The sequence below is a fragment of the Lepidochelys kempii genome, chromosome 1, assembly GCF_965140265.1.
Source record: "Lepidochelys kempii isolate rLepKem1 chromosome 1, rLepKem1.hap2, whole genome shotgun sequence".
In the NCBI taxonomy this organism is placed as follows: Eukaryota; Metazoa; Chordata; order Testudines; family Cheloniidae; genus Lepidochelys; species Lepidochelys kempii.
Genome location: NC_133256.1, coordinates 248,687,077 through 248,714,321, shown reverse-complemented (window position 1 = coordinate 248,714,321; position 27,245 = coordinate 248,687,077). Strand labels below are relative to the sequence as shown.

At 39.7% G+C, this 27,245-nt stretch overlaps 1 protein-coding gene across 8 annotated transcripts in view; it reads left to right on the top strand.

Moving 5' to 3' along the window:
* The window catches only part of KIAA1549 (KIAA1549 ortholog), a 212,605-nt gene that overhangs the window by 93,361 nt on the left and 91,999 nt on the right, over window positions 1-27,245 (top strand). For all 8 annotated transcript variants that reach the window (XR_012156097.1, XM_073322875.1, XM_073322886.1 and 5 more), the window contains exons 2-6: window positions 7,759-10,533; window positions 12,119-12,207; window positions 24,107-24,284; window positions 25,715-25,845; window positions 26,998-27,181. Coding sequence is in view for 7 of the 8 variants with exons in the window: in XM_073322875.1 (XP_073178976.1) it covers window positions 7,759-10,533; window positions 12,119-12,207; window positions 24,107-24,284; window positions 25,715-25,845; window positions 26,998-27,181 (3,357 nt within the window). In the remaining variant the exon portion in view is untranslated. The remainder of the gene's footprint in view (window positions 1-7,758; window positions 10,534-12,118; window positions 12,208-24,106; window positions 24,285-25,714; window positions 25,846-26,997; window positions 27,182-27,245) is intronic.

Here is a 27,245-nt window from a genome sequence, read left to right as displayed (position 1 = left end):
AAGTGGGGAAAATGTTGGCAAATGTTTCTTTGAAATGGGAGGCATGCTATCCCTCAAACACACCGACATTTAAGTAATTGTGTGACTTGTACATTGCATTGCAGAGTGCTTTAGCATGTCATAATTTAGGATCCATTGTTATGTAATGCATTAATCATAATAGTTTCCTGTATTGGTCTAAGTACTATCATGTGGTGGTCTCTCTTTAATGTTATTGAACATGGTAACAGGAGGGAGCTTTGTTCCTTATCTACAGAATAAGAGCATTAAAATAGGAATGTACTGTTACAAATAAACCTTTATTATGCGTAGGTCTCTGTGTACATGCGCATTGAAAAGATCATTCATGAAGTAACTTTTGTTTTGAGTAGTTTGCTGGTCCTGGTTGAGGCTTACAGACCTCTACTTACCAACTTGCAAGTGTTGCTTTGGTTTCTCTAAGAGCATTTTTATTTCTACCCTCAAAACGTAGTTTTCAAAAAATGTATAGTCTCTTCTATTGCATTCATCACTGTAATGTCTGAGCACCTCACATCTATTAATGAGTTCAGCTTTGCAACATTCCTCTAAGGCAGGAAATTAATAGCCCATATTACACATGGAGAACTGGGAAACAGATGAGTGAAATGACTCTCCTAAGGTCACAGAGGATGTTTGTGGCAGAGATGGGACTAGAAGTAGTATCTCTGGAGGCCCAGTCCAGTGCTTTTTACCACAAGATCATTCTTCCTTCCCTTGGAGGACAGTTTATAGATGACGTTGGGCATATGATGCTGGAGTGCCACAAGACCATAGGAATATATCTCTCCTATGACTTCCATGAAAAGTTGGCTGTCCCGCTGCTTGCTTATGACACACACTTGGCCGGATGACATTGTGCAGCTTGTCACAGAAGGAGTCTATATTATGGAACAATACTCTGATTTGGTTATAGGAAAATACAGCACTGATGTTTCTTGCCTACCAGAGGTTGTGTTGGTGTATCCGCCATGGTGTATGGCCATAATCCTGTTCGTACTTGAAATCTCCAAAGGTAGATCAACCAGTTTGAATGAACGTCATGTTCTCGTGCTCAGAAGTCCTCAGTGATGTACTTGAATTACTGGTGGGTTATGTTCTAACTCCACTCATTACTTTGGGTAGTTTGGAAGTTAATGTTAAAGATAGTTTATCACCATGGTTTCGCTGGCAAATCCTTATGTCTGCACCGACTAAAGAGTAGTCTGCAACCTAAGCCATTGCACTTGTGCCATCCCTGACTCATCTACTCAGAACCACAAGTGAGTGGTTTTCTCCTTTTACTTTTTCAAGCTGTAGCTGAGAGTCATAATTCTGTTTCCTGAGCCATCTAATCTCTGTTTTAATGTTGTCAGCTTTGTAGATTTTGTCTTGTTGGCTTGTTGCCCTGTCGTCATTGCCTGGCTCAGTAACAGTATAGTTGTCCAAAGATAACAGCTGTGCTGGCAAACAAGCCAGTACTGATATTAGTCAATAACTTTGTGCAGTTCACAACATTAAAATATATCAGAGCACAGGTGGTCTGTATGTTTTTATCCCAGAGAATAGCTGGATTGGCTGCTTTGCAGTAATGAGGGGTTTGTCTGTTGTGCAGTATGCTTTACCTGAGGCTTACCTCCTTCCATGAATTTCACTTTATTTTTATGCTTTCTCTTCTGTCTGTCTGCTTTTTGGAGCCCCTGCTACAAGTCCTATCTATTCTTGATGAGTTGCGCACATTGTTCTGAAATGTAGCAGTCTAATAATGCAGTGTTGTCCTTGAGATGACAGAAAACAATAATTTGTATTATTAATGACATGCCATTGATACTCCCTTGTTTCTTAAGAGCCCAGCAATGTATACAGTATGTAGAACTTTGGCTCGCAAACTTGCTATCCGGTTGTTTCAAAATCAATAATGAACAAATAGTCATAGAGTTTACAGCCAGAAGGGACTACCAGATCATCTGGTGTGACCTTATATACATCACAGGCCACCAGCACTAGCTACTGCCTTTATTCTGTTGAATTTCATCCTATTAACTTGGGTTTGAATAGGGACTGGGAGTGGCTGGGTCATTACACATATTGAATCTATTTTCTTAAGTTAAGTATCCTCACACCTTCTTGTCAACTGTCTAAATGGGCCATCTTGATTATCACTACAAAAGTTTTTTCTCCTGCTAATAATAGCTCATCTTAACTAATTAGCGTCTCACAGTTTGTATGGTAACTTCCAACTTGTTTGTTTGTGTGTGTGTGTGTGTGTATATACACACACACACACATAAACAGATAAGTTTGTTATTATATATATAATCTTACTATATGTTCCATTCTATGCATCTGATGAAGTGGGCTGTAGCCCACGAAAGCTTATGCTCTAATAAATTTGCTAGTTTCTAAGGTGCCACAAGTACTCCTTTTCTTTTTGCAGATACAGACTAACACAGCTCCTACTCTAAAACATCCCATTTCTGTTACTCCAGTCTCTACAAGGTCACTTCCTATATAATAATATGATCATCTTCTGTATTGATTGTGCCTCCCCACTTTTTATCGTCAGCAGATTTCATTAACCTGCTGCTTTTTGTACCAACGTTGTTAAAATATTGAATAAGATTGGTCTCAAATCTGATCCTTGAGGAACTCCACTTCTAACATCCTTTTAGTCCGATAACTCACCTTTCAGCACCACCCATTGCGTTCTTCCCTTTGGCTAGTTAGTTACCCACCTTACAATTATTGAACTAATTCCCATATTTTCTAATTTAACTAATGATTTCCCATATAGTGCTGTGTCAAATGCTTTCGTGTACTCCAGGTATATTAGATCTACTGAATTTCCCTTATTTAAAAAATCCGTTATCTTCGCAAAAAAGAAAATCAGGTTAGTCTGGTACAATCTACCTTTGGTAAACCCATGTTGCATTACATCCCATTTTCTGTTTACCTCCATGGATGTAGTTATTCTTTCCTGCAAGATTTGTTCTAAAGGTTTGCAAGCTATTGAAGTGAGACTATTAGACATTCTATTTGTCTAATCGCCCTACACTTTTATCCTTTCTCTGTTAGTAACTTCTCCAAAGCATTTGTATCTCAGTAAAACTTCAGTATCCTTCCCAGCATCTTACAGGAGCTTTCATGACCTCCGTCAGGTGGCTCTCTAGGCCAGTAAACAGGTTTCAGAGTAACAGCCGTGTTAGTCTGTATTCGCAAAAAGAAAAGGAGGACTTGTGCTCTAATAAATTGGTTAGTCTCTAAGGTGCCGCAAGTCCTCCTTTTCTTTTAGGCCAGTAAAGGACACCAGAGCATGGCAAAGGTCTTGCTTGCTTTTATTGTTAACCCTTTGTGTGGTTTGAATAAGAACTAATGGAAATCTCCTCTCAAGAAATGTCTGTTGCAAAGTCACAGCCTGGATTCAGAGCAACATTACCCACCTTCTTATATTTGTACATATAAGCGTGTATTGCCAGCCTGCGTGCTCATTAGATGTCTTGCAGTACTGCAACTGTTTTTACAACACAATGTCATGCAACAACTGTCAATTGCTTCCAGCAGAATTTGCTTAGTATTCATTCTTCTATCACTATCATAATGCTAAAAATCCACAAAGTTCTCACTATGAATCTCTGGATGATGCCCAGAGGTAGTGCAAGCACCACTGAAAGTGATTCCATTGTCCCTGGAATGGCCATAAATATCAGCCGATATAGATTTGGACCAGTGTTCCCAGGACATGTGAAGAGATCAGCTCATAATTGCACACAGTAAGTAGATTGTAGTAACACTTGCATGTCATAATAGATATAAATAGTGTATACATTTTTATAGTTACTGTGGTTGTTGTGGTAAAGAAGCCTAATACATCTGTCTTGCTGATGCAGATGAAATTATAAGTCACAAACAAAGAACTGCATCCCCTAAAGTCTTTGAGTGTTCGAGAAAAGTTTGGCATTGCCGTAAGCAAGTGCACAGAGAACAAAGTGAGAAAGGAGGACAGTGTTATGGAAACACTCAGTAAATCTTATTGTGTGCCTGTGTGTGTACTACATTTAGAAGTTATATATGTTTACAATGTTCAGTCATTCGTCTGTCACTTTATTCTCTAGTCACTGTCTGCACACTCGAGGTGATTAAGAAGAAGCACAAAAACCAGGTCAAAAGATGGATCAATGTCAGGGAGGCTTCTGATGATGGAGCAATGCACCCTGGAGTTTGTGACCCTGAACTGTACCCAAAGCACCTGCTGAAGCTTTGTGTCTGGGGAGCAATTAGCAGACAAGGTGTTGGCCTTCATATTGGAAGGCACTTTTTTCACAATCATTCCAATCACTATGCAAGTGAATGAAAATCTTTTGTAAAATTCATAATGATATGGTACGCTGCACTATACACTGGGTTCACAGGGATAATGGAATGAAAATTATTTGAGCAGAAAATTATCAGGGATACAATTGTGATTATGTATGGGTATTAGTCTTGCACATATTTTTTTCCAAGGAAGGTACGATCAAAAGATTGTTTACTGTAATACAGTGATTTTATACTTTGTCCATGCTTTATGGTCACTCTGTTTTCTGTTCCTGTAGTGACCCAAGGCCACGTAACTGCTTCTGCCTGTATTGAGGCTCAGGAGATAAACTCTGTTCAGATTTTTCCTGAGTGAGTAGTGCATATGCTGCAAGATACTGTGCATGAGTTCCATAAAATAAAATTTTACTATAGCACACATCCTTTACTGGTAGTGTCCTGCATACTAATTCTAATCTGTTGGCGTTTTTCAGATCACCAGATATGAAACTAATCACATTAATGTGCCACCAGTTGAAAAATTATATTGGGGCATTTGCCAGACTGATCAAAAAGGAGCAGCTTGTCACAGCATCATTTTTGGAAGGAGGTGGTGTTGGCAGTCTGACAGTGTAACAGACGTATGAACCACCTTTGCAAAGACTTGTCACAGGTTATTGAATGAAAGGGATCTTCTAGCAGGACACAGCTCCAGTTGGACAACTTACTGTACTTCTAAAGAGCACTTTTTGTTTTATATCACTGCATTGTATATGATGATATCTAATTATATTTCTTAACTGTTTAGTTTCTTTTCTGTGACTAAACTGCCCTGTGTATATTTTCTCTTGTCACATGCACCACTGCAGTGGTGTGCCAGTAGCATCCCACGAACACTACCATGACAGCAGTGGGGTTGGATGGGACAGCAGGGTGATCAGACAGCAGATTTTATATGTGACGTGTCCGGAGGTAGCTCTCTTACATTTGGCTGCAGGGTCAGTATTTGGATCCTGAAACCCACATGGAGTCTTCAAGCCACAATCTTCCTTCCTGATTCACACAAGCACACAGTTTCTGAAACAGCTGTCACATAGGGCTCCATCACACCCCAAGAACACCACCATGAAACGGGAAAGTGACATGCTAAGAGAAAGCAAGTAATGAGGGTATTCTGACAGTTGGCTTTTAGCTTTTCTCATAGTTGCTCAAATCCAGCCATTGCCACTTGGATTCTGGTAGATGGGAACAGTAAAATTGTATTCCAAATGAAATAATAGAGTAATAATTACTCTATCAATGGCTTGCAAGTGCAGAGTAATGATCAAATGAAATGGTCACAGTATACTGCTCAGAGACTAGGAGAGGACCACATGGCAGCATTAATATAGGTTCATATCTTGCTAGAAGCAAATGACGTAATTTTGCAATTAATAAACTCTAGTGACATTGAGTGCAGACATACCCCTTGGTCCAGCATAATTAACATGAATGTAAGTCCTTTAAAATATTGTCAGTTGTTTAAATAGCAGAATACCACACATCAGCTTTACACATGACCTCATGAAGCAGCTCTATTCCCAGAGAAAGGACTCTCAGTTAAAGTCATGCCAAGGAGCCATGAGCAGGGCATCTCTTAGCGGTGCCTACTGTCCCATTGGCATTCAAATGAATGTTAACCTTGACAGCAACTTTACCAAGTCTTTTTGGTTCTCTGTGCTTTGGGCAAGATCTCCAGCATCATCCCTTGGTCCCTAAAATGAGGACAATGCGAAAGTATATTAGGTTTTGTACAATAGTGCACCAAAAACGTTGGTGTGTTTGCTACATTGTGCTACGCTGTAAAGGGAACTACAGGATTTTCTACTCAGGGGCTGTAATATCTGTGTCTGTGCTGACTGCTGACACTTAACACTGCATCAAGTTCCTATAATATAACAGGGAGACGTACAATAATGAATAAAACCAGTATTGGGCTATATATATATATCAACACTTACTGATATAGGAAATTGCCTCATCACATAAAGGTCTCGTGGACCATTCATTGCTGTAAATCCAGGCTCCACAGGCAGAAAAATGTTTTTAAAGAACCTGTGGCTAATTTAGTAATTCTGTAAAAAATTTTGTGACTAATAGTGGATCCTTTTGAGAGATTTCAGATCCTTCTGAGAGATTCCATTTTACAAGATTGCTCCAGCAGCCTGAGTGTGAAGAGATGAGAAAACTTGGCTGCTCTCTGCCAGACACAACTGGCCTCAATGACCAAATGAAGTGCTCTGCATAGGACAGCTATAATAATTTTCTGTGGATGGTGCCTGTAGCAGGCAGAGGGAGTGGGATTGCCACCTACTGTTCATGGGTGGATGGGTGGGGAGAACTGACTGAAAAAAGTTATATCCGGGGACTAGATGACCTCTCGAGGTCCCTTTCAGCCCTTCTTTTCTATGATCCTATGACCAAAGAACTCCCTGTGAGTGAAAAGTGCAATTTTTGCATGTGTCAATTTGCTAGTCAACAAACATAATAGTACACCCCTACATTGGACTATTGAGCCTCATATTTCCATGCATAAACAGCAATGTGTTTGTAAATTTAGTACTGTGCTTGGATGTCTGCCCAAGTATGCATGTCCAGGTGGCAGTAGGCATAACTTTAGAGTCTGTTTTTGAGAACTTGGCCCGTTATATCTTGATTGGTGTGGTGTTAGAATCCTGCATGGACTACATAACTATTTCACTGTGCACTGTGTCTTCACTTTACTGGTGAGCGTAATAAGAACTCATGGAAATTCAGTAGTACTAATTTTAAAAAGCAGAAGAATTTTACTCTGTATTATGCCTTTTTACTCATTTTTATATACTTAGGATGTTAGCTGGAGCGTATTATAGTATATGAAAAAGACAGTTGAAAACAAAGCTACTGCCTTTAAAGTTCCTGTTTGCAGTGTTTTTTTAGCCCTGCTGGTCCCAGGTTATTAGAGAGGCAAGGTGGGTGAGGTAATATCTTTTATTGAACCAACTTCTGTCCATGAGAGAAACAAGCTTTCGAGCTACACAGACCTGAAGAAGAGCTACGTGTAGCTCAAAAGCTTGTCTCTTTCACCGACAGAAGTTTGTCCAATAACAGATATCTCACCCACCCTGTCTCTTTAAAGATCCTATCAGTTTGGTGGGTTTAGCTAGACCATTGCTATGCTGAGTCAGGTGTGGATTGGGAAGACTTTAACGTTAAGCTACTTGCCCCCATGGAATTTATTACTGTAATAAAATTTAACATTTGTGTTGACAGTCTATACTGTCATTCAGAAGTTTTGTCTGTCTTGGTTGTCACTTTTTACGATTGTTATCTCAGAATTCTGAGTATGTTGCCTATTAACCACCATTTTTAGGGTTTCCTGATTGCAGTCTTAGTGTTTGTGCATTTGATTACATTAAAACTGATCAAATTTTTTCTTTTATTTTTCAGATGGTTTATCCTTGGAGCAGCAAAATCTTTCCTTAGTCTCAGTGGGATCTGAACTACATCAAAGTACAGTGAGCAGCATGACACACAAGGCCTTAACTCAAAGCACAGTAGAACCCCAGGAAAATAATTTTCTTCATGTGGTTTTGTCATCACTTACCACTCCCTTTGATATGACTTTATTTGACCAAGATAGAATGAGGAGAAGTGAAGAAGGAAGAACTATGCCAGTAGGAGATGCCACAGTAACTAGCAATGAAGCATTTTTAAGTGACCATGGATTGATGAGCTCCTTTCTGAATGAACAGTGGACTCCTTCACTAAAGTCTATTACAGTGGAGTATAGTTCAGTAGAGCCACCAAGAGAAACCTTAGAAACTGTGTTGCTAACACCTTCATTATCTGTCCTTTTGTTGCCATATGATGAAATGAAAGCACAACAAATGACAACATCACGTGCTGCCTCTGGCCACAGTCGTGCTTTCACACAATTGAAGCCTTTTGCTCCAGATGGTATAATTCCGACTACAAGCAGAGACTTGCTATTGGACCCTGCAAATACAGATATTTATTTAAGTTCCACTACATCAGAGGTGGTGGTTGGACTGGTGGAAAATGTAGATGGAAGCTATGCATCTAGTTCAGACTCCTCACTGTTTTTGCCTTTTGATACTACTTCAAAAGGATCCTCTGTTCTTATGAGACAACTGAATGAGGATAGCCAAATTACACCAGATGCTTTGGCAAAAAGTGCTGATCAATACACTGAAGCTTACCCTGATGTGAATAGCGATGCAACAGAAACTTTGGATCTAAGGACCTATTCTGTTGCAAACATTTCTACGGCAGCACCTGTTTTGGTAACTGGCATGGAGCCTGCTTTGTTTTCAGTTAGTCTTCCATATGTGTCTTTCCCAGTTCACTTAGCTGCTGGATCCACTGACTCTAATACTTTTGTTACTGATGACTTGTTTACACATGTATTTTCCCATAAATCCTCCAGTACAACACCAAATTTGCCTGGCAATTTAGAAATACCAAGTCAAGTTGAGCTCTTCAGTGAGTTCATAAGCCCAGTGCCTTTCACTAGACCATATGCTTCATGTTCGAACTGTGGCTTTGCCTCAGTTCCACCAGAACAAGGCTTTTCAGCAGGACACACAGAACATGATGTGGGTTCGGGTGATTATATTGAAACATTGTCATTCACAGCCTCTGAGGAAAAAGGCATTACTCCACGTACAACTGTAGTTACTGACTTGTATGAACTGGAGGAGTCAACTCCTGAAATCTTTGATACTACTTTTCCATCAAGACCTATTGTTTCATTTTCTTCAAGACTTATAGAAGTCTCTGAGTCAAACTTGTCTTTTTCAAACAGTGTGGACGTTGGTCTTAACATAACGAGTACAACAATATTTCCTTCCTACAGACAGCCCTCTGAGGGAATATCATTGGATATCACTTCTGTTCAATTCTCCTTCCCTATTACTGAAACTGTTACTTTAACATCTGGTGTTAAAGCAAGACCTTCTATTATCACCAGCGTTCTCCTTGAATCCATGTTTACCACAAGTGAGAATGTACCATCAGTTACAATCAAACATACAGGCCTGCTGGAATCACCTGAATTTATGCCCTCAGAATCTGTACTTTTGCTTGACAAAACACCTGCAAGTGTTTCAACAGACAAATCATCTGTAAATATTTCAGATTTTTCATCCAACCTTTTATCAACACCATTTCTCTCTGAAACTAGTAGCTGGTCATCTTTATCATCTGCTGTATCGACCTTTTATTCAAGAATGCCAAGTGATTTATCAACACTATTACCTCAGGTCTTCCCTACACTGCTGGGGACATCAGTAGTTTTTGATGATTCCTCTAGTTGGGATTCAACTGAGTTTCCTGCCATTGACAGCACAAGCATAGACGTTTCTCCCTGGCAGACTTCATACCTTTATTCAAATACATTTTCTGTTCCAAACACACACAATCCTGAAGTGATATCATCAAGTTTTTACTCTTACTCTTCCATGTTACTAGAAGGAACATCAGTCTTGCTAATGGGTTCTGAAGTTTCATTTACCTCAATTTTCGCAGAAGCTACCTCTCAGTTAGAGTCTTCACTCTTCTCCCTTGAATCAGCAGTTCCTACACTGGTGCTGTCCATTTCTGACTCAGAATCTATTCTCACCAGCAATATCTTGGTTGATGAAACACACTTGACCTCATGGTTTACCACATTTCAGACAACTCCTGTCTTAAGTGTATCTTCGTCCCTTCTCTCAACTTTAACAGCTTCAGATGAGGATACTGGTGCTACTGCTAACCACACGTTACTTTTAACATCTCTTTCCAAGGCAACTGCTAGTACAGCACATGTTATAACAAATCCATATACACTGTTGTTGCACACAGATGTGAACAGCATTACAGCTTCACCTACAGAGTCCATTTCTGTGGTCGCATCATTTGTACCTACACAGCTGCCTCCCTCCATAAACACTTCCACTGAATTTGGCACACAAACAAAAACTAGTGTAACTGAACTTACCAAGAGAACAAGTGCTACTAGTTCCACTACTACCACCATTAGTAGTATAGTTGGCCATCGTACAACTACTGAGAGCAACTCAAGTACTTCCTCATCCCCTTCTACTGCTGTAGTGGCCACAACTCCATCTGAAGCTATAATTATGACCTCTGCCATGACCACAACCCGACAACCATATGTTTGTGACATCACGGTTCCCGATACTTACTTAGTCATGGCTGGTAAGATATTGCTAACTTTATTTCAATTTTTTTCTTTAAAATTGTTTCAAAAATATTCCCCGTTCTTCTCGTCCCGCCCACCCCCTCCCCAAATCACTAATGAACGTCACCTTCTAATGCAAATCTTATCATTTACATTACACATGTATGGGTGCTCAATAAACATTTGAAAGAAACACAGCACGAATGTAGATTACTTGTAGTTGTTATGAAGGGCCAGATTTTCAAAACTCAGCCTATATTTCCATGCATATAGCCTGGTTTCTATCCCTTGCTCATACAAATTATAAAATTTAGCTGCAGAAAACCTATTCCTTGTGGACAAGTGGAGTGCAAATGGTGCTTTAAAATTGACCATGCATACATGTAGGCTTAATTGCAGCTCCTTTATAATTTTGGTGTTAAATTTATAGTATTCTTATAGCACTGTTATGCAGAATCTTTTAATAGCATGGTGGAATAAGTTTCCCTTTGAAGGTATTGGGAGTGTTTATAAATGCCATAATTTAAAATAAACTTTAGAACATGTGAAACTAAAGTCAGTTTTTCTAAATACCTTTAACATTTTATTTTACCATGTGAAAATGAGCTATGTTCCTGTATTTGGATTATTTTAGTTGGACGTGGTGTGGTTATGATCAGAAACATGACTTTGTACGCTTAAAAAGAAAGTTGCCTTGTTCCTGCCGAGCTAATATACTACAGTTGTGAAGGAGCCATATTTAATGTCAATCAACAAAAATTTTCCATTTAAGTTTTATGGTCAGAATGTGTGCGTTTGATGTATAAAACAGAAAGAACAGAGTTTAATTTTTCCCAGCTACGAGGGTGAGTTGGCTGTTCTAGTGTTAAGAAAGAGCCTTTTTTGGGATGTGGAGGGGACTTGTAAACAGAGCAGTTTTACTATGCAAATATTTGATGGAGAATAAGTACAAAACACCGAGATGCCATTTTACAGTTGCTTTCAATAATCACTGTTATAATTTAAAGTGTGGTTATGGTTAGCAATGCACCTGTGAGTGTTTTTAAGGTAGTTTCTTATTCAACAGTCTTGCCTCCAAGTGTAATCAGGGCAGTGTTTGCTTACTTTTTTTTTTTTAATAAAAATAACTGGTTTTTTTAAATGCCTATTAGTAGTGTATAGCCAACACAGTTATTGGACAGTGATTTGCATTCTGTTCTGGCTTATGCATCATCTACAGAATTGTTAACTGTATTACAACAGCAGAATCTTTATTACAAGTGCTCAAGTAAAAAAGAACGCAGTTTGACTTTCAGAGCCAGTTTGAATTTCTAGTCCGTCTCTTACAAAGTAAGAGTAAATTGTTTTTACTAGCAAATGAACTAATTTGATATGGAAAAAGTTGAGAGAAAATAACCACAGAATCCATGAAGCTATTTACAGAGTTACCTTTTCAGGGTATAATTATACTTCTATCTGCACCTTATCCCTGTGTCTTACGCCTTCAACACACTTGACCTCATTATCTGCTTTGTCATGCGTCACACAATTGAAAACGCAACAAAGAACCAAAGCACCATAGATGAAGCTAAAATATACTTACTGACTCTCGTTAATTTCCAGTGCTGGCCCGCAAAGCTGTGCTAGAAAATGTCAGTAATTCCATCAAAGAAGTGCTGAGAGTTCAGTTCAGGCGATCAGTAGAACTGGAGGTAAGTGGTACCAAATGTGTGCTTTCTTTGCTTAGTGTAATGCTATAGCGTGGGATGTTTGTTTTCGTTTTTAATTTTCCTATATAAAATAATGATTAAAAACACAAAAACCTGGTGCTTCTAAAGCACAACGGAATTTTGTTTGCGGTTGAACAGGAATACTGTATACATAAAACATCTTTTCTTGCATTTTTAGTGCAAGTGTAACATGAATTGTTACTTATATTTTTATAATGTGACAGATTTAGGGTAGCATGCCTTCCTCTCTGGCTTGGTTTAGCAGTGCTCCCCCACAGCTCACCCTCTTTATTGGCTGCTGTGTTGAGAGCTCCCCCACTTTAACCCCTGCATAGATTAATATCGAAAGGTGAATTGAAAAGCTTATACCGTCTAAAATATCAGTTCAGGGCTCTGTCTTTCTCCAGTGCCAGCTGATGACATCCCAAGCATTTAAAACAAAGCAGGGAGCCTTTTCCATAGCTTGTGCTCATTTAGGTTTTAGTGATATCAGTGCTTGCGGGGGAAATATGGAATCCTGAACTCAAGACTTGGTAGATTGAAGAACCGAGGAAATAATTTTCAGTTGTTAAATGTCATTTTTAAGTCTACAGATAGGTACGTCTGGGATATTCAGTAGTGTTTTCCCTTCCTTCCTCTGTGATGTTGAAGTTTTGTGTTTTTGTTTTTTGTTTGTTTTAAAGGCTTAGACCACCCTCCAGGTTGGGGTGCAAATCAAGTCTGGGAATCATAGAACCTCGAAAAGTCATTTCGTCCAGTAGTCCCCTGCACTCATGGCAGGATTAAGTGATATTTAGACCATCCCTGACAGGTGTTTGGAGATTTTTAAGAGCAGGTTAAACAATGATGGAGATTCCATAACCTCCCTTGGCAATTTATTCTAGTGCTTAACTACCCTCATAGTTAGGAAGTTTTTCCTAAAGTCCATCCCTTGCTGTAATTTAAGCTCATTGCTTCTTGTCCTATCCTCAGAGGTTAAGAAGAACAATTTTTCTCTCTCTTTCTTGTAACAATCTTTTATGTACTTGAAAACTGTTATCATGTCCCCTCTCAGTCTTCTCTTTTCCAGACTAAACAAACCCAATTTTTTCAGTCTTGCCTCATAGTTCATATTTTCTAGACGTTTAATCATTTTTGTTGCTCTTGTCTGGACTTTCTCCAATTTTTCACATTTTTCCTGAAATGTGTGTTGCCCAGAACTGGACACAATGCTCCAGTTGAGGTCTAGTCAGCATGGAGTAGAACAGAAGAATTACTTCTTGTCATCTTTATATAATGTTTCAACATGGTTCCCAAGTCTTAAAAAAATCAGTGTAAGTTGGAACTTACATTAAAGGCGCATTCAGTTAAAAGTACCCCTTTTAAAAAAAATTTTTTTTGACAGACCCTAGAAGTAGTTTTTTGGGTGGCAAACAAAATGCTGACTTTAGTCTCTGAATAATCAGATACTCTAAAATTTGAAATAATTACCGTTGTTATGTAATGGTGGAAGAATCTGGCCCTTAAAGACTAAGCAAAGTTTAATTTACAGTTTATTACATGTAGCTGTGTGGAATGATCTGAATTAAAATTAGGAAGCATGAATCAACTTCATATTACAAAAGGATGAAATGTACTGTGCATAAGGTTTTCAGAATTTTAGTATATACTGTGTAACTTTCTTCTTCAAAAAGAGATCCTTTACATTCTTTGGAAGTTCATTCTTTTAGTTTGAAGATGTTGCACATAAAATGCAAGGCCTTTTGCAAAAAACAAGCTATATTATGGGAAGTGCCACTGTCAAAAATTATTGATGCATTATTGCAAATAAGGCAGTTCAATAAATGTCACGGAGTAATCCAGCTGGTCAATAACAGTCTAAAGTCTGTGCTGTGTCTGAATGGGAATTGCTTAGCAGTGTCATGCAACTTAGTGCTATTTAGGATGGGTGAAAACAAGAAAATTACCCCTAAACTTTGCACCAGATTTAAGTTGAATGTGCTTTAAGGCTTCAAAAAGTTTAGTTAACTTTTTCTCCCTGTCCAGTGATTTTTCACTTACGCTTCCTGTTAACCCTCTGGGTTCTAAATAGAACAGTGCTGATACTGTGTTCTCATGAGATTTCCATCTCAATTTTAAGAACGCAAGAGGCTTGGATAAGATGAAAGCTAATTCACCCCAAGTAAAATAAAATATGGATAAATAAACAATAGTTTGTAAATGTCATGCTATTTTTTACATAGGTTTTCAGGTGAGGGTTAATTTCCGTAATTTGATTATCAACAGTAGCATAGGGTTTAATAGTATCTTTGTTCTGGGATGTTGTATTTTGAGACTAAGGGTAACTAACATAGTAATGCTAATAGTAATTCTTTGGGGCCAGTTCAGTTTAGCATTTTGGGTGTATTTCTGTCTACCTTAAGAATTACAGGCTTAGCTTTCTTTCATTCTTAACTATTATTGTTGACTCTAGTGAATATTTTGAAGAATATTCAAAACATCTTCTGTTTATACTCAGTGTTGTCCATTCAACAAACCAAGTTTTATAAACAAAGAGCTTTTCTCCAGCTTTCTGTTAATTTGACCATAATAGTTCAGCACAGATGCAACATCTCATTCTGTGCAAGATTCCTTTTTTAATTTTCCCAGCTTTCCTGGGTGGCTGATGGCTTGTCTTAACTGCCTAAGTAACTTGAGTTATAACTCATATATTGCCCCTAACTCGATTCCTGTCCACATACACAAATCCTTAACTTGAATGTAGTGGTGCTTGTAACTTGAGGTGTCTGCCCTGTTCGGGAGGAGGAGGGGTAAGCTAAAGCTCAAGTTAACACAACTCTGTGTCTCACTTGAGCTAGGCTAATCTGAGTGTAGATATCAATTTAACTGCAATGAAGACATAGTTTGAGGCACAAGAAGATCCAGCAGTTTGCCCCAGGGTCACAAAGGGAGTTAGTTATTATTTGAATCTGGGATAATATTAACTCCCCAAGCCTTCATGCTTTCCTTATAAACATTGTTTAAAGAGTTACTAGCCCTACAACTGTATAGATTTATACAATCTAGCGAAGCCTCCCTTGATTGAACAAAGCTCAGATGTGTTGACCGTCAAGGCGTATTGCAAGTGCGACCCATCTGAAAGATTTGTCTTTCCTGCAAAGTCATCTTGAGTTATAACTTAAGTGTTGTTCCTGTCTACTCTCACAAATCTCGAGCTCGAGCACAGTGGTGTTTTAAACTCAAGCTAGATGGCCTGTTGGGGTATTGGTTGAAGAATGAGTGCTGCTGATGCTCAAGCTAATGCATGCAGCTTGGTTGCAGCTAGAGGCTGCATAAGTACTGAAAGGTCTCTAATGCTGTCCCAGAATTCACCTTGGGACTTTTGTTGTGTTTACCTACCTGGTCCTTAGTTCAGGACTGAAAGTTATCTCCAGTCAGTATAAATAGCCTGCCTTGGTTTTCAGACACTGCCTTAGCACGCAGCTTTCTGCACCTGTTGCACTTTTCAGATCAGATGGCATCTGGTAGAGCATCCTCCCAGCATGCATCTAGCTGGCCTGAGTCTGACACCAATGTTCTTGTGGACCTGTGGTGTGAGGCCAGTCAGAATGGCTTCAGGTCCAGGACCAGAAATCAAAAGTCTTACAATGCTACCTCCAGTAAGCTCATTGAGGACGGGATTCACTGGACTAGAGAAGATAAAATTCATGAAGAACTTGTACTGCCAGGCAAAGAACCACAAGTCCTAGTCTGATGACTCCCCTAGAATGTCCCCATCCTCTGAGGAGCTGCACTGGGTGCTCAGTAGTGTCCCAAACATGGAGCCTGCGTACACCCCGGACACCTCAAGGGCCTGTGTGTGGACTCAGGGGAGGAACTGAAGCCAGGGTCAGCACTAGCCACAGCAGTCTCAGCAGAGGCAGAGCAGATGTTTGCCACGTCCACGCACAGCCAGTCTGACCTCATTCAGTACTCCCAGGACCTGTTTGGGGAGGAGATGGAGAAACAGACTGGGGGGAATGCAGCAGAGGAACCAGCATCACCTCAGTTGGGTAAGGGAGTGAGTGACTTGCCCTTGTTTTGGCTAGGGGGGATATGACAACATAAGGGGGCTGTTGTTGCCTGTTTAGTACCAATCTCTATTACTGTAGTGGGGGGTGTTGGGTGCTGGAGGGCAGGCTTTTATACTATACTGGTTTCAGGTACACTTGAGGGATAAGAGGAGAAATGCCATCCTACTGGGCACATACAGTCCAAGATGAATTCTGCATGGGGGAACAAAATTTTAAACATGCAAGCAGTGATTTTTTTTTTTTGTGGTGCACACCCCTCCAGGTGTGCAAAGCCGTGGCTATTAATACAAGCCGAGCAATGGTAGCAAACGCAGCAATGGGGGTGAGACAAGCATGGCTGCAGAATGCGTGTACAGCAACGTGTGTTTTCTCACACTAGCATTATGTTTTTGGAGCAGCCAAAACTTTATATAAAAAAAACAAACAAAAAAAACCCACTAGCCTAGGAAATAAATCCATTGCATGGTCTTTGGTAGTATTAAATCCAGAACACTTCCGAAGTCTCTTGGAAATACTGGTCTGTGGTTTGGCTGCCAGGTTGCAAAGGCACATCTGTGATGGTTCTGTGTTACTGCCTCTATTTTAGCATCCTGTTTATACTGTCCCAGATTAGTTCACTAGTCCCCAGTCATCTGTTTGCCCATCACTCACCAGATGATGAAATAGCTTCCTAGCATAGATGGGTGGTTATCTCCCAGCATCCTGGAACACCTGTACAGGGATATCAGGCAGGTTCACCTCTTCCATTGCCAGCACAACTTGAAATAACAGTACTGTCATGGTATTAATGTTCTGTCGTCCCAGGCCTGTCCCTTGCACACCCAAGTCCCCAACCCCCTTTTTAAAAATGAAATTATAAAAAAAAATTGTGTGACTGTATAAAGCATTTGCCATTGTTGGGGGCAGGGGAGGGAATGCTGGAGCTGGGCAGTTTCAGAGTAGAGAAATTTAAAAACGGAGGACAATGAATGCCAAGGAGATAAAAGTTGTGACTTTTCCCTCGCTGTGAAGTTAAAGGGAAGAAACTTTTTCTTTTTTCCCGTTCTGGGCAGAAGAATAATGCATTGTTTTTCAGGGCCATCTGCCCCAGTGCAGGTGAGACATCCACCTAGGAGACCACTGACAGTCAGCATGAGGGTCCAGAACCTCTGAAGGAAAAGGATAAAGGATAACCAGCTGATAGAGATGCACAGGGACTTTGTCTGTAGATGAGACTGCCTCCTTGAGCTCCAAGGGAGATGATAGAACACGACAGGCAGAACCAGGCTGCAGCTGAGGGGATGCTGGAGAGGAAGAAGATGGCTGCAGATTACATCACCCATGACTGCACCATGAGGAGTAGAGGGATCTGTCTGAGCACATGCTGGGACTGATGGCAGCAGGTTTCAGTACAACTTGGGTCTGGACCCTGTCCAGGTCAGCCTCCTGCTGTTGCCTCCCCTCCACACTAACATATCCTGCAGCCAGTGCCCTCTACAGAAGGGGTAACCCAGTCCATGGATGGGAGGGAGGGCACATGGTCAGCTGTACCCTGTGCACTCCGCCCTGTGCAGGCACAGTAGAGTGATGGCAAGAACTCTGACGATGTGCGTTTTCATTACAGGTGACGTGGTATTGCACCCCCTGTGCACTTGACGACCTTCTGACAGCTGCAGTGACAGTGTTACTCTCTTTCAATAAAATCTTTTGTTGTATAGTCACTTGGTGTGTAAGTACTTTGAGAACAAGACTGAGAGGAACTCTATTAAACTGCCTTGAGTGCAGGGGACTGGACTAGATGACCTCGTGAGGTCCTGTCCAGTCCTACACTTCTATGACTTTAATACTCTCACAGCTTGACAATATATATACAAGCACATCATTCTCATATAGGTGCAGTCCATTACAGTAAATGCTTTCATTATCTTATTTTCCCCTTCCAAGCCAAGGAGTCCGTTACTTCCCTAGCTCTTCCAGGCCCAACCTTAGCTGATGCACTTTCTGGCTGCCTGTATCGGATTTGTAAAGCAGCACAATCATTGCCCAAGTCTTGTCCACAGTATTCCCTCTTAACCTTACATCTGTTGTGCAGAACACAGCATGCCCCAATGACATGAATGGCATTTTAGAAGCTGCAGTCTAAATGGTTTTGTAGGCAACATTATCTAACCTTCAGTCAGCCAAATGCACCACCATCCTGCAGCCGCACATGGTATAATTGAACCTTCTGCCAGATGTCCTCTTATCCGGGCAGGGCTTCATGAGCCAGGGCAATACAGGATAAGCTGGTTTCCCAAAGTAACAGAGGAGACAGACATCCTATTGATATCCCACTGGATGGGAATAAAGTCCCCGCTTGTCAAATTTCAGATAGGCAGAATCTCCAGAATGCACTGGCATCATGCTCCCTGACAGTGCATCCCATGAAGTTGCCTGTGAACCTCCCTCTGTGGTCAGCCAGTGACTGCTGAACAATGGAGCAGTATCCTTTCTGGTTTATGTAGTCATGCGGTTCTTGTGGAGCATGCAGGTAATGGGCACATTTCTACCACCAATGGTGCCAGCACAGTTCAGGTTGTCAGTTTGTTCGAAGACTGCTGTTATTTCATGAACATTTCCAATCTTCACCAAACTATAATTCATTAAAGCTATAATTGCTTTGCAGATCTCCATCACCACAGCACTGATGGTTGACATCCTGATGCCAAACTGATTAGCCACTGACCTGCATCAGTCTGGGGTAGCCAGCTTCCAGATAGCAATAACAATACACTTCTGTACTAGTACGGTCTGTCTCATCTGCGTATCCTGTCTTTAAAGTGCTGGGGAAAGCTCTTCACACAACTCCAGGAAAGTGGTGAAAGTTCTGTTTCTGCTGCTGTTCATCCCAGGTCTGTGTTACATTGCAGTCCTGCCACTTGGTGCTTTGGAACAGCTGGTCAGCACAGAGCGAGTTCTCAGCTATGACAGTCTGCATGAGCTGCCTTTGTCCCTTCATCCTGCCTGCATGCAGCCTGTGTGTTCTCCTTAGTAAAGCATGTTTCCACCTTCCGAGAGCAACAAACTGCTGCCAAAAGACTCTGGGCTTCACGTCTCCTGTCCTTTATTTGTCCACATGAATGCCAACATTTGGTACATGTCATCATTCTGAGTGTGACCCAGGTCTTCACGGAAACATAGGCTAGGTACACACAACCAGAAGTTGTGTCCTGTAGCGAGTTGACAGTCTAAGACTACTTCTGTCCATGCGCCCAGGAAGGACAGACAACTTTTCCCATAGTACACCACAAAAGAGAGACACCAGTGTAGCACTAAGAACTAAGCGATGTGCTCCCTGGAAGACCTAACACCTCACTTGGTTCATTACAGCACCTGTGTGCATGCAATACTTCTAGTATAGCTAGAGGTACCTTTACAGTGTGGTTGCTGTCACCCAAGCTAGGCTAGCTCAAGTGGAGAAACTCAAATGTTGTAACTTGAATTAACTCTGAAGTGAAGACCTATCCTAAGACTGTGGATCTTTGTCCACATCTTGTAGCTGGTCCACATAAGTGGTTTATGAGTTTCTGCTACATTATTTAGTCCTCTGGTTTAAGTGGCAGAAGTTCATCATTTTAACTGTCAGGGTCCTGGATTCAAATCCCTCTGTTCGCCTAAGCAATTGGTTTTACAAGGCTCCTCTACCTTCCTGGGCTTTTTGAAGGAGGATAGTGATGTGGATTAAAGGGATATGGGATGGTTTGTTAAGGGTGGCTATCTAGGCTTCCGGTAAGCTCTTTAATTGTATTATTTATTTTTGCAAATTGTGAATTGTTATGACTGGCAAGTACTATTATTTATTTATATCCTTTACATTTTATGTATATGAATAGTCTGTGTAGCTTAGAATAGGTGCTTCTACAGTAGATCTTCAGAATAAACCATTTTGAAATGAAATGTCCTTTCTCTTCTCCATTTAGACAAATCCAGTGATTCCAAACTATGGGCCATATCCTCATTTGGTGCAAGTCTGCATGGCTGTATTGAAGTCAAAGGTTCACTTCCGTGGACGTACACTGATTTACACCAGCTGAGAACTAGCCCTGTATGTTTCAGTAATATGAGAAACTTCTGCTGACGTGGTGATGTCAACTGCAATAAAACCAGACATATTACTAAATATTTGTAAAGTGACTGGAGCAAACATCTGATATCCTGTCCCTTTATGAAATTTTTCTCTTTCAAACTCATTCCTTTTATGTCCACTATTGCCATGCAGGCCTCTTGACAGGATATATTGACCCTAAGGCTGCTGGGAGTCCGCTCTTCTTATAAATAATGCAGCTAGTCTTCTGAGCCTTGGTTCATCGTTTGCAAATTCTTTCTCATCAAAGGCAGAGAACAGCTCTGTAAAATAACTCATGCTTATGTTGAACTAGAAGAGTACTATCGTATGTGTTTTCTCTTAGTGATGCACTGGGGGTAGCTGTTTCGTACTCCAGAAAGCTGAAGTATTCTTGCTTCCCTACCCTACCAGAATATAAGTTCATGTCAGTAATGGAATACTGCCAAGGTTGTTAGGCTTTAAAATTAACAGCTGTCCAATATAGTAAAATGTATTAATGACTGCAATCATGCAGCTCTCTAAACAGATTCTTCCTTGGTGCTTAGCTTTTTTTTTTTTTTTGGCAACAGTGTCATGAACTGGTTTATGTAAAGTACAACTTGAGGTAAATTAGTACATTTTGTTTTTAATTTTTCTTTTTTTACATCTCCTATTATAGCTTACAGATGTTTCATTTTTACAGCACAGTAAAATAGGAGGCAGTTCTGTTAAATTTAGCATAGTAGCAAGGTATCCTTTACAAAAATAAAATATTTGCAATTTGATGTAACTGCTGCTCCGCTGAAATATGAACAAATATTAATGTTAAACAGGAATTGAAAATGCTTTCTTTCAACTTTTGCAGTCTGAATTCAGGAGAATCTGTCAACTCTGTGCTGCATGGGGCTTATGAGACTAGTTGATCAGTTCTGATTCTATCCTATGGAAGGCAGTATACAAATACACATTAGTCAGGTCATTATAGTATTTATTTATGTTTTAAGACTTCTCCTAATCCTGTTAGTGATTTAGACCAAGATTTTCAAACCTGCCTATCTAAAGCTAGGCTCTTAAATGATAGGCATCTAAATAAAAGTGGCCTTGTTTTTTGGAGGTGCTCTTGTGGCTCCCATTAATTTCAGTGAGATCTGTGGGTGCTTGTCATTTCTGAAATTTAGGCTGTTTTTGTTTAGGTGCCAAAATATGGTTTGAAAATGTTGCCTTTAGGATCTTAAGCTGCACATCCTCGCGCACACAATAATTCAAAAAATAAAACGCTCTGAATTTCACTTTTAACACCTACCGGCCTTGGTAAACCTTTGGGAAATAAAGTGCTTTCTAGGGATACTTCTTATTATCAGACACTTGGTACGGTGGTGGTGGTGAAGCATACTACTTAGACTTTTGTCTTGGGCCTGTAATAGTTCTCCTCTCACTACCTTTCTCCAGCTCACACTTCTCAAAATCTTTCAAATTAAGTTTCTTTTGGATTTACTGTCCACCTCCTGTCATGATGAAGCACAAAAATGGACTCATTTGGTGTGTATTGACTGTTCAGGCTAAATACTTTATGCAAAATTTGAGGGAGTTTAGGGGATAACAGTTTTTTTCTTCTCTTACCACTGAAGTGTCCGATTAGAGTACATCAATATCAGTTCGTGCTATGCTGGGCTGTTCTCCTTCTGCATGTTTTACTTTAGCAAACACCAAATAATTGCAGCTGAAGGATTGAAACACTGTTTCCTCTTTTTTTCTTGCTTGTTGTCTTTTGTGGGTACTAGACAACATTTCTCTGGCATTTCTTCCCCATTTCACAAACTGAAGCTGCTGAAAACATTTCTTCTTGAGATAAAAGGGTAAACTTCAGGCAAAAAGGCTTGAAATATCTGTTTATATTGAACTGTTTATATTGAACTAATTTGAATGCTACAGGTCTGGATCCATTTATAATAAAATCTGACAGTAGCACGCTTTTGGCGTCTAATTACAAGGAATATAGGGAAATCTGTATATATTTTTCTTGAGACCGTATTTTTTTCCTTGATACTTGAGGTTGTTTCTTGCAGTTTTTTTAAATTTTTTTTTAATACATCTTGCTCATTTTGTTTTTCAAAAAAGAAAAGGCTTTCTGTTGTGTCCTCTGAAAATTAATTTCTATTAATTTGTGCTGCCATAGAGATGTCAATAAGAGACATGTAAGCTAGGATTTGGTAGCACTTTGTGCTCTTCCACAAGGCTGATCCTCAGCTGCAAATTCTTCAGGGTATCCCATCATTCGGGCAAGGTCTGGAGAGAGCTGGTGTCTCCCTCTGTAAAGATGTGGAAGTGTACCTGAAGTCTTAGGGCTCTGGTCTTGGCTTTTTGTGTAGAAAGTGTGTCACAATGTGAGCATGTGTGGTAGATGGAGGGAACTGGAGTGTGAAGAAACAGCCAGGAAGTAGGTGTGTTGACTGGGTTAGGGGAGACTTCCTGTTAGAGAAAGAAATACTGTAAAATACTCAAATCCTTCACCTTGTTTTTGTTTTATATAATATTGTAAGGATATACAAAAGCGCCTGCTTTGAAACCTTCACTTGGTTTTATAGTAAATCCTCTATTTAGATCCTCATCTGTTATGTGATGGCTAGAGATCTTCAGAATAGACTGCTCAACTCTAGAATTATCTTCTGAAAGGAATAGCAGGGGATATATGAATTGTGGGAAGCTTCTGTTGGTAGCTGTGCTGAAATAAGGGGGAGGAGTGTCTTCTGAAAAAAAAAGTGTATGTATAGGTATACATACAAAATTGTATTATATCTATAAACTATATTGTGTGTATATTGCTTCCTGCATAACACACACACAGAGTCAATGGGATGTATACACTACCATATGTGTGTCCAGTATGCAAGAAGCCATGCTGGTGATTCAGTAAGTCACCAGTTATTGGTATGGAATCTGTAGTGCCCTCCAATATCGTGTAGAGGATGAGATACTGTGCTGCTAGAGATGATCCATAAAACCGAAGTCCTGACCACTTTGTGGCCATTTAAATTCCTGCAGTACTTTTTGCAAAAGCAAAGGTGAATGTTCTGAACCAGTGGCTCTCAACCTTTCTGGACTACTTGTACCCCTTTCAGGAGCATGATTTGTCTTGTGTGCCCCCAAGTTTCACCTCACTTAAAAACTGCTTGCTTACAAGATCGGACCTAAAAATACAAAAGTGTCACAGCGCACTATTACTGACAAATTGCTGACTTTCTCATTTTTACCATATAATTGTAAAATAAATTGATTGGAATAGAAATATTGTACTTCCATTTCAGTGTACAGCATATAGAGCAGTATGAACAAGTCATTGTATGAAATTTTAGTTTGTACTGACTTCGTTAGTATGTAGCCTGTTATAAAACTAGGTGAATATCTAGATGAGTTGATGTACCCCCTGGAAGACCTTTTCATACCTCCAGGGATACACATAAGCCTGATTGAGAACCACTGTACTGTACAACTTCTAATTGGGTAAACTTAGCAAAGGGAAGATGCTCTTGTGGTCACTCCACTGGAGTTGGAGTCTCCAGATAAAGACTCTATTCCCAGCTCTCTGACTTTGTGTGCTTCTCTTTCCTCAGCTGTAAAATTAAGATAATTATTTTTCTACCTGTCAGGGATACGTTGCTTAATTTATCCAAGTGTTTCAAGATCATTAGATGGACAGAGAAATAGAGATGTGCGGTATTGTTGCCAATATTGATGCTGATAATTTTATTTAATTTCTTTTCCATAGGTTTATAAAATTTCCCCAAAATTCTCGTTCTTGGTGACATCGGGTCCTTTTGTTTACACAGCAATAGCTGTCATAAATGTCCTTATGAACAGCAGCCTTCTACGTGGTCAGGCCCCTGTCATCCTGTCACTGCAGCCTTCTTTCACCATGCCAGATCCCAGGTTCCAAGTTCACACAGGTGAGTTCTTGTTTCTGTGCTTCACACTGTAGAGAGGGGGAGAAATAATGTAGTATTGATACAGACTTTGATCTGGGAAGAAGGATGGTCTTGTGATTTAATATACAAGATTGGGAATCAAAAGATCTAGGCTTTATTTTTGTGAGGCTTAATTCATGAATATTAACAAAGTGCTTTGAGATCTTTGGATGGAAAATGCTACATACATTCAAAACATTGCTATTACTGTTGTTTATTTAATTAGTTGAAAAACTTTTAATTGGCAAGAGGTGAATGCAATGTTCTATTCTACTCCCTACTTTTTGTTATAGCTGATGATGTCTCTGACAGTCAGTGTAGGGAGTTTGCATTTTTTTACCAAGTTTTAAGAGTTAACAATTTTATCATGCTGCAAAACTCCAGATGTTTCTTCATCCTCACTGGCCACTTACCATTTGCAGACTGTTGCAGGGGAAATACAGAACCCTGAATAAGGGTCTTGGCAGATACATAAAAGAGAAAGGTATTCTGTTCTCCAGTATTTTGCTTTTAATAGTAAGGCATATTTAATTATTTATTCATGTATATCTGAAAATTATTTTTGAATTTAAAGTTTATTTTGTTTAAAATGTTTAGTTTTATTTTGCTTATAATTTAATTTTAAAAAGACCTTTTCATATTCAGATTGATTTATATTCATGATGTAGGAGACTGGTGCTGTCAGTCTGACAGCTTTCACTAGCCACGTGCATGCTAATTAAGCACTGGTGAAGGGTGCCAGAATGACAGCACTAGAGAGTGAACTTCTTATTATATATTTAAGAATTTCACTTTCGAGTGCTGTCGCTCTGGCACCTTTCACCAGTGCTTAATTGGTGTGCGCATGTATGCACACATTATATATAATGTATGTATGCTTATTAAGTGCTGGTGAAAGGTGTCTGCCTGGTATACCAAAGTTGGAGTCTTTCAACCAAACTGAATACTAGATTTCACCATCAGCCTACAAAGAAGGATGCTTCTGGTCGTCTTCTTTTTAAAGATTTTCATAAAAAAAACCTTGGATAATTCAGGGATTCCAGAGCTTCAGACTACTGACTCAGTATTAGAGACAATTTGTGTATAGCTGGGAATCTTTCAGTCGCCTGTAATAGGAGGTGGATTTTATTTTATTTTTTGGCTGCAGAATCTCTTGACAGCAAGTGAGCCTTATTGTCACATCAGATTTTACTGACAAGAAAACCTTCTGCATCAATGCAGAACAGTTTCTGCCGTAATTAATTTCTTGAGCTACACTGTTTGGACTTTCAGCTGCCAAGAGTGCAGTCGGGATTTAATGGAAAACGGATTCATTTATGGAGGGAGAGGGTTCACTGCTTCCCCACTCTCTCCCTTCAGTGCAAATAACTGCACTGCACTCAATGGGACTAACACATACCCTTTACCTCCAGTGCTTCAGTTTGTGCCTCAAAACGTTGATACTGGCTTCTGTAACTTCAGCCAGCACATTGAAAAAGGGCTGACAATGGCATTCATGGAGGTGAGAAAACATCACCAGGATATCTTCAACTTCACAGTGAAGGTAAGAATGCTAGCATGCACTGAGAAAAAGGAAGTTCACCGTACTCTGCATCACACATTTTGAGTGGGTAATCTAATGGTGGGTTTATACTGAGGATAACTAATAGATTTTAAGGTTTTTGGGTTCCACGGTTCATTAGTGTTTCCACCAGTGCCATGTGCCCTTAGTAGCGATTACCTGAGCTTTAGATTTGGAAATTGAGAAGTCTTTATTCGATATTGTACTCAATAAAGGGGCTTAAAACTCATTGGATATAAACTCTAAATCTAATTAATAAGACATGCTGCTTTTTTTTCCTGAAAGTTTATTTATTCTAACTTTGTTCTAAAACTAAAATCAATAAAAATTGTGCTGTATAAACTCATAAACAATGTAAATAGTATCTAATCACCATAAAAATAAAATAACTTCTTTGTGTTTAAGTATATGTCTTTAAAGTGAAGAATATATGCAAAATATTATACAATATAGATATTAAGTAAATAGAAATACTTGGGTTAATAAAAATGGCAATATAAGATGTCATAATAAAACTTTTATGAAACAGCTTGTAATACCTGTACTTTTCCCGTACCAAAATTAACTTTAAACACACTAGCCTGTCTGCTTTTGATGCATGTGATCTGTTTGTGAACGTAGCTGCTAGGTGAAGTTCCAGGGAAAGACCTATGGAAGCACATTTTGAGATCTGATTGCACTTTGTTTTCACACATCTTTGGCTCTGGAAGTGCAGGGCATAGTGGATTTTGACAGGACAGCTCTCTTTGCACAGTGTTCATTTACCTTATGTTTGGGGTCTTTTCCTATCTGTTCCAGATAGGTAAGGTATCCACACAGGCTTCTTTTGTTGATAGCTTTTGTTTTGCTGACTCTGCATTTGACTTTTCTCTGGATGTTTTCTTCAGTCGTTTTCTGGATAGCACCTTTCTCATCAGCATGGACTGTAACCCAGTTTAAAGAATAAATCTTGGAAGGGAAACAGTGTCCTTGCTGAGACAGTGTGGCAGAATGAGTCTGAAATGGATGTTACTCAGCTCTCTTGTAAAGCATCCCACTTTATATTATTATTATTATTAAAAAAAATGGGGTAAGGAGGGAACAGAAGTGCTGGTGTTTTTGCTGTTTCTGACTTGTCCAGTTTTGTCTTTTCAGATACTGAATATAACTCTGAGCAAGCCTCGTGTGGCATTTCGGCAGGGCCCTGTGAACATTGTCTTTGCCATTCAGGATACATATGGATTCTTGAATGGATCTGAAATCAGTGAGCTGCTGAGGAACCTGTCTGTGGTGGAGTTCAGTTTCTACTTGGGCTTTCCTGTGCAGCAAATTGCTGAACGTGAGTACGTCATATCACTAAGGCGGCAGAAAATTGGTTTTGTGTGGTGTTCTCTGCAGTTTCA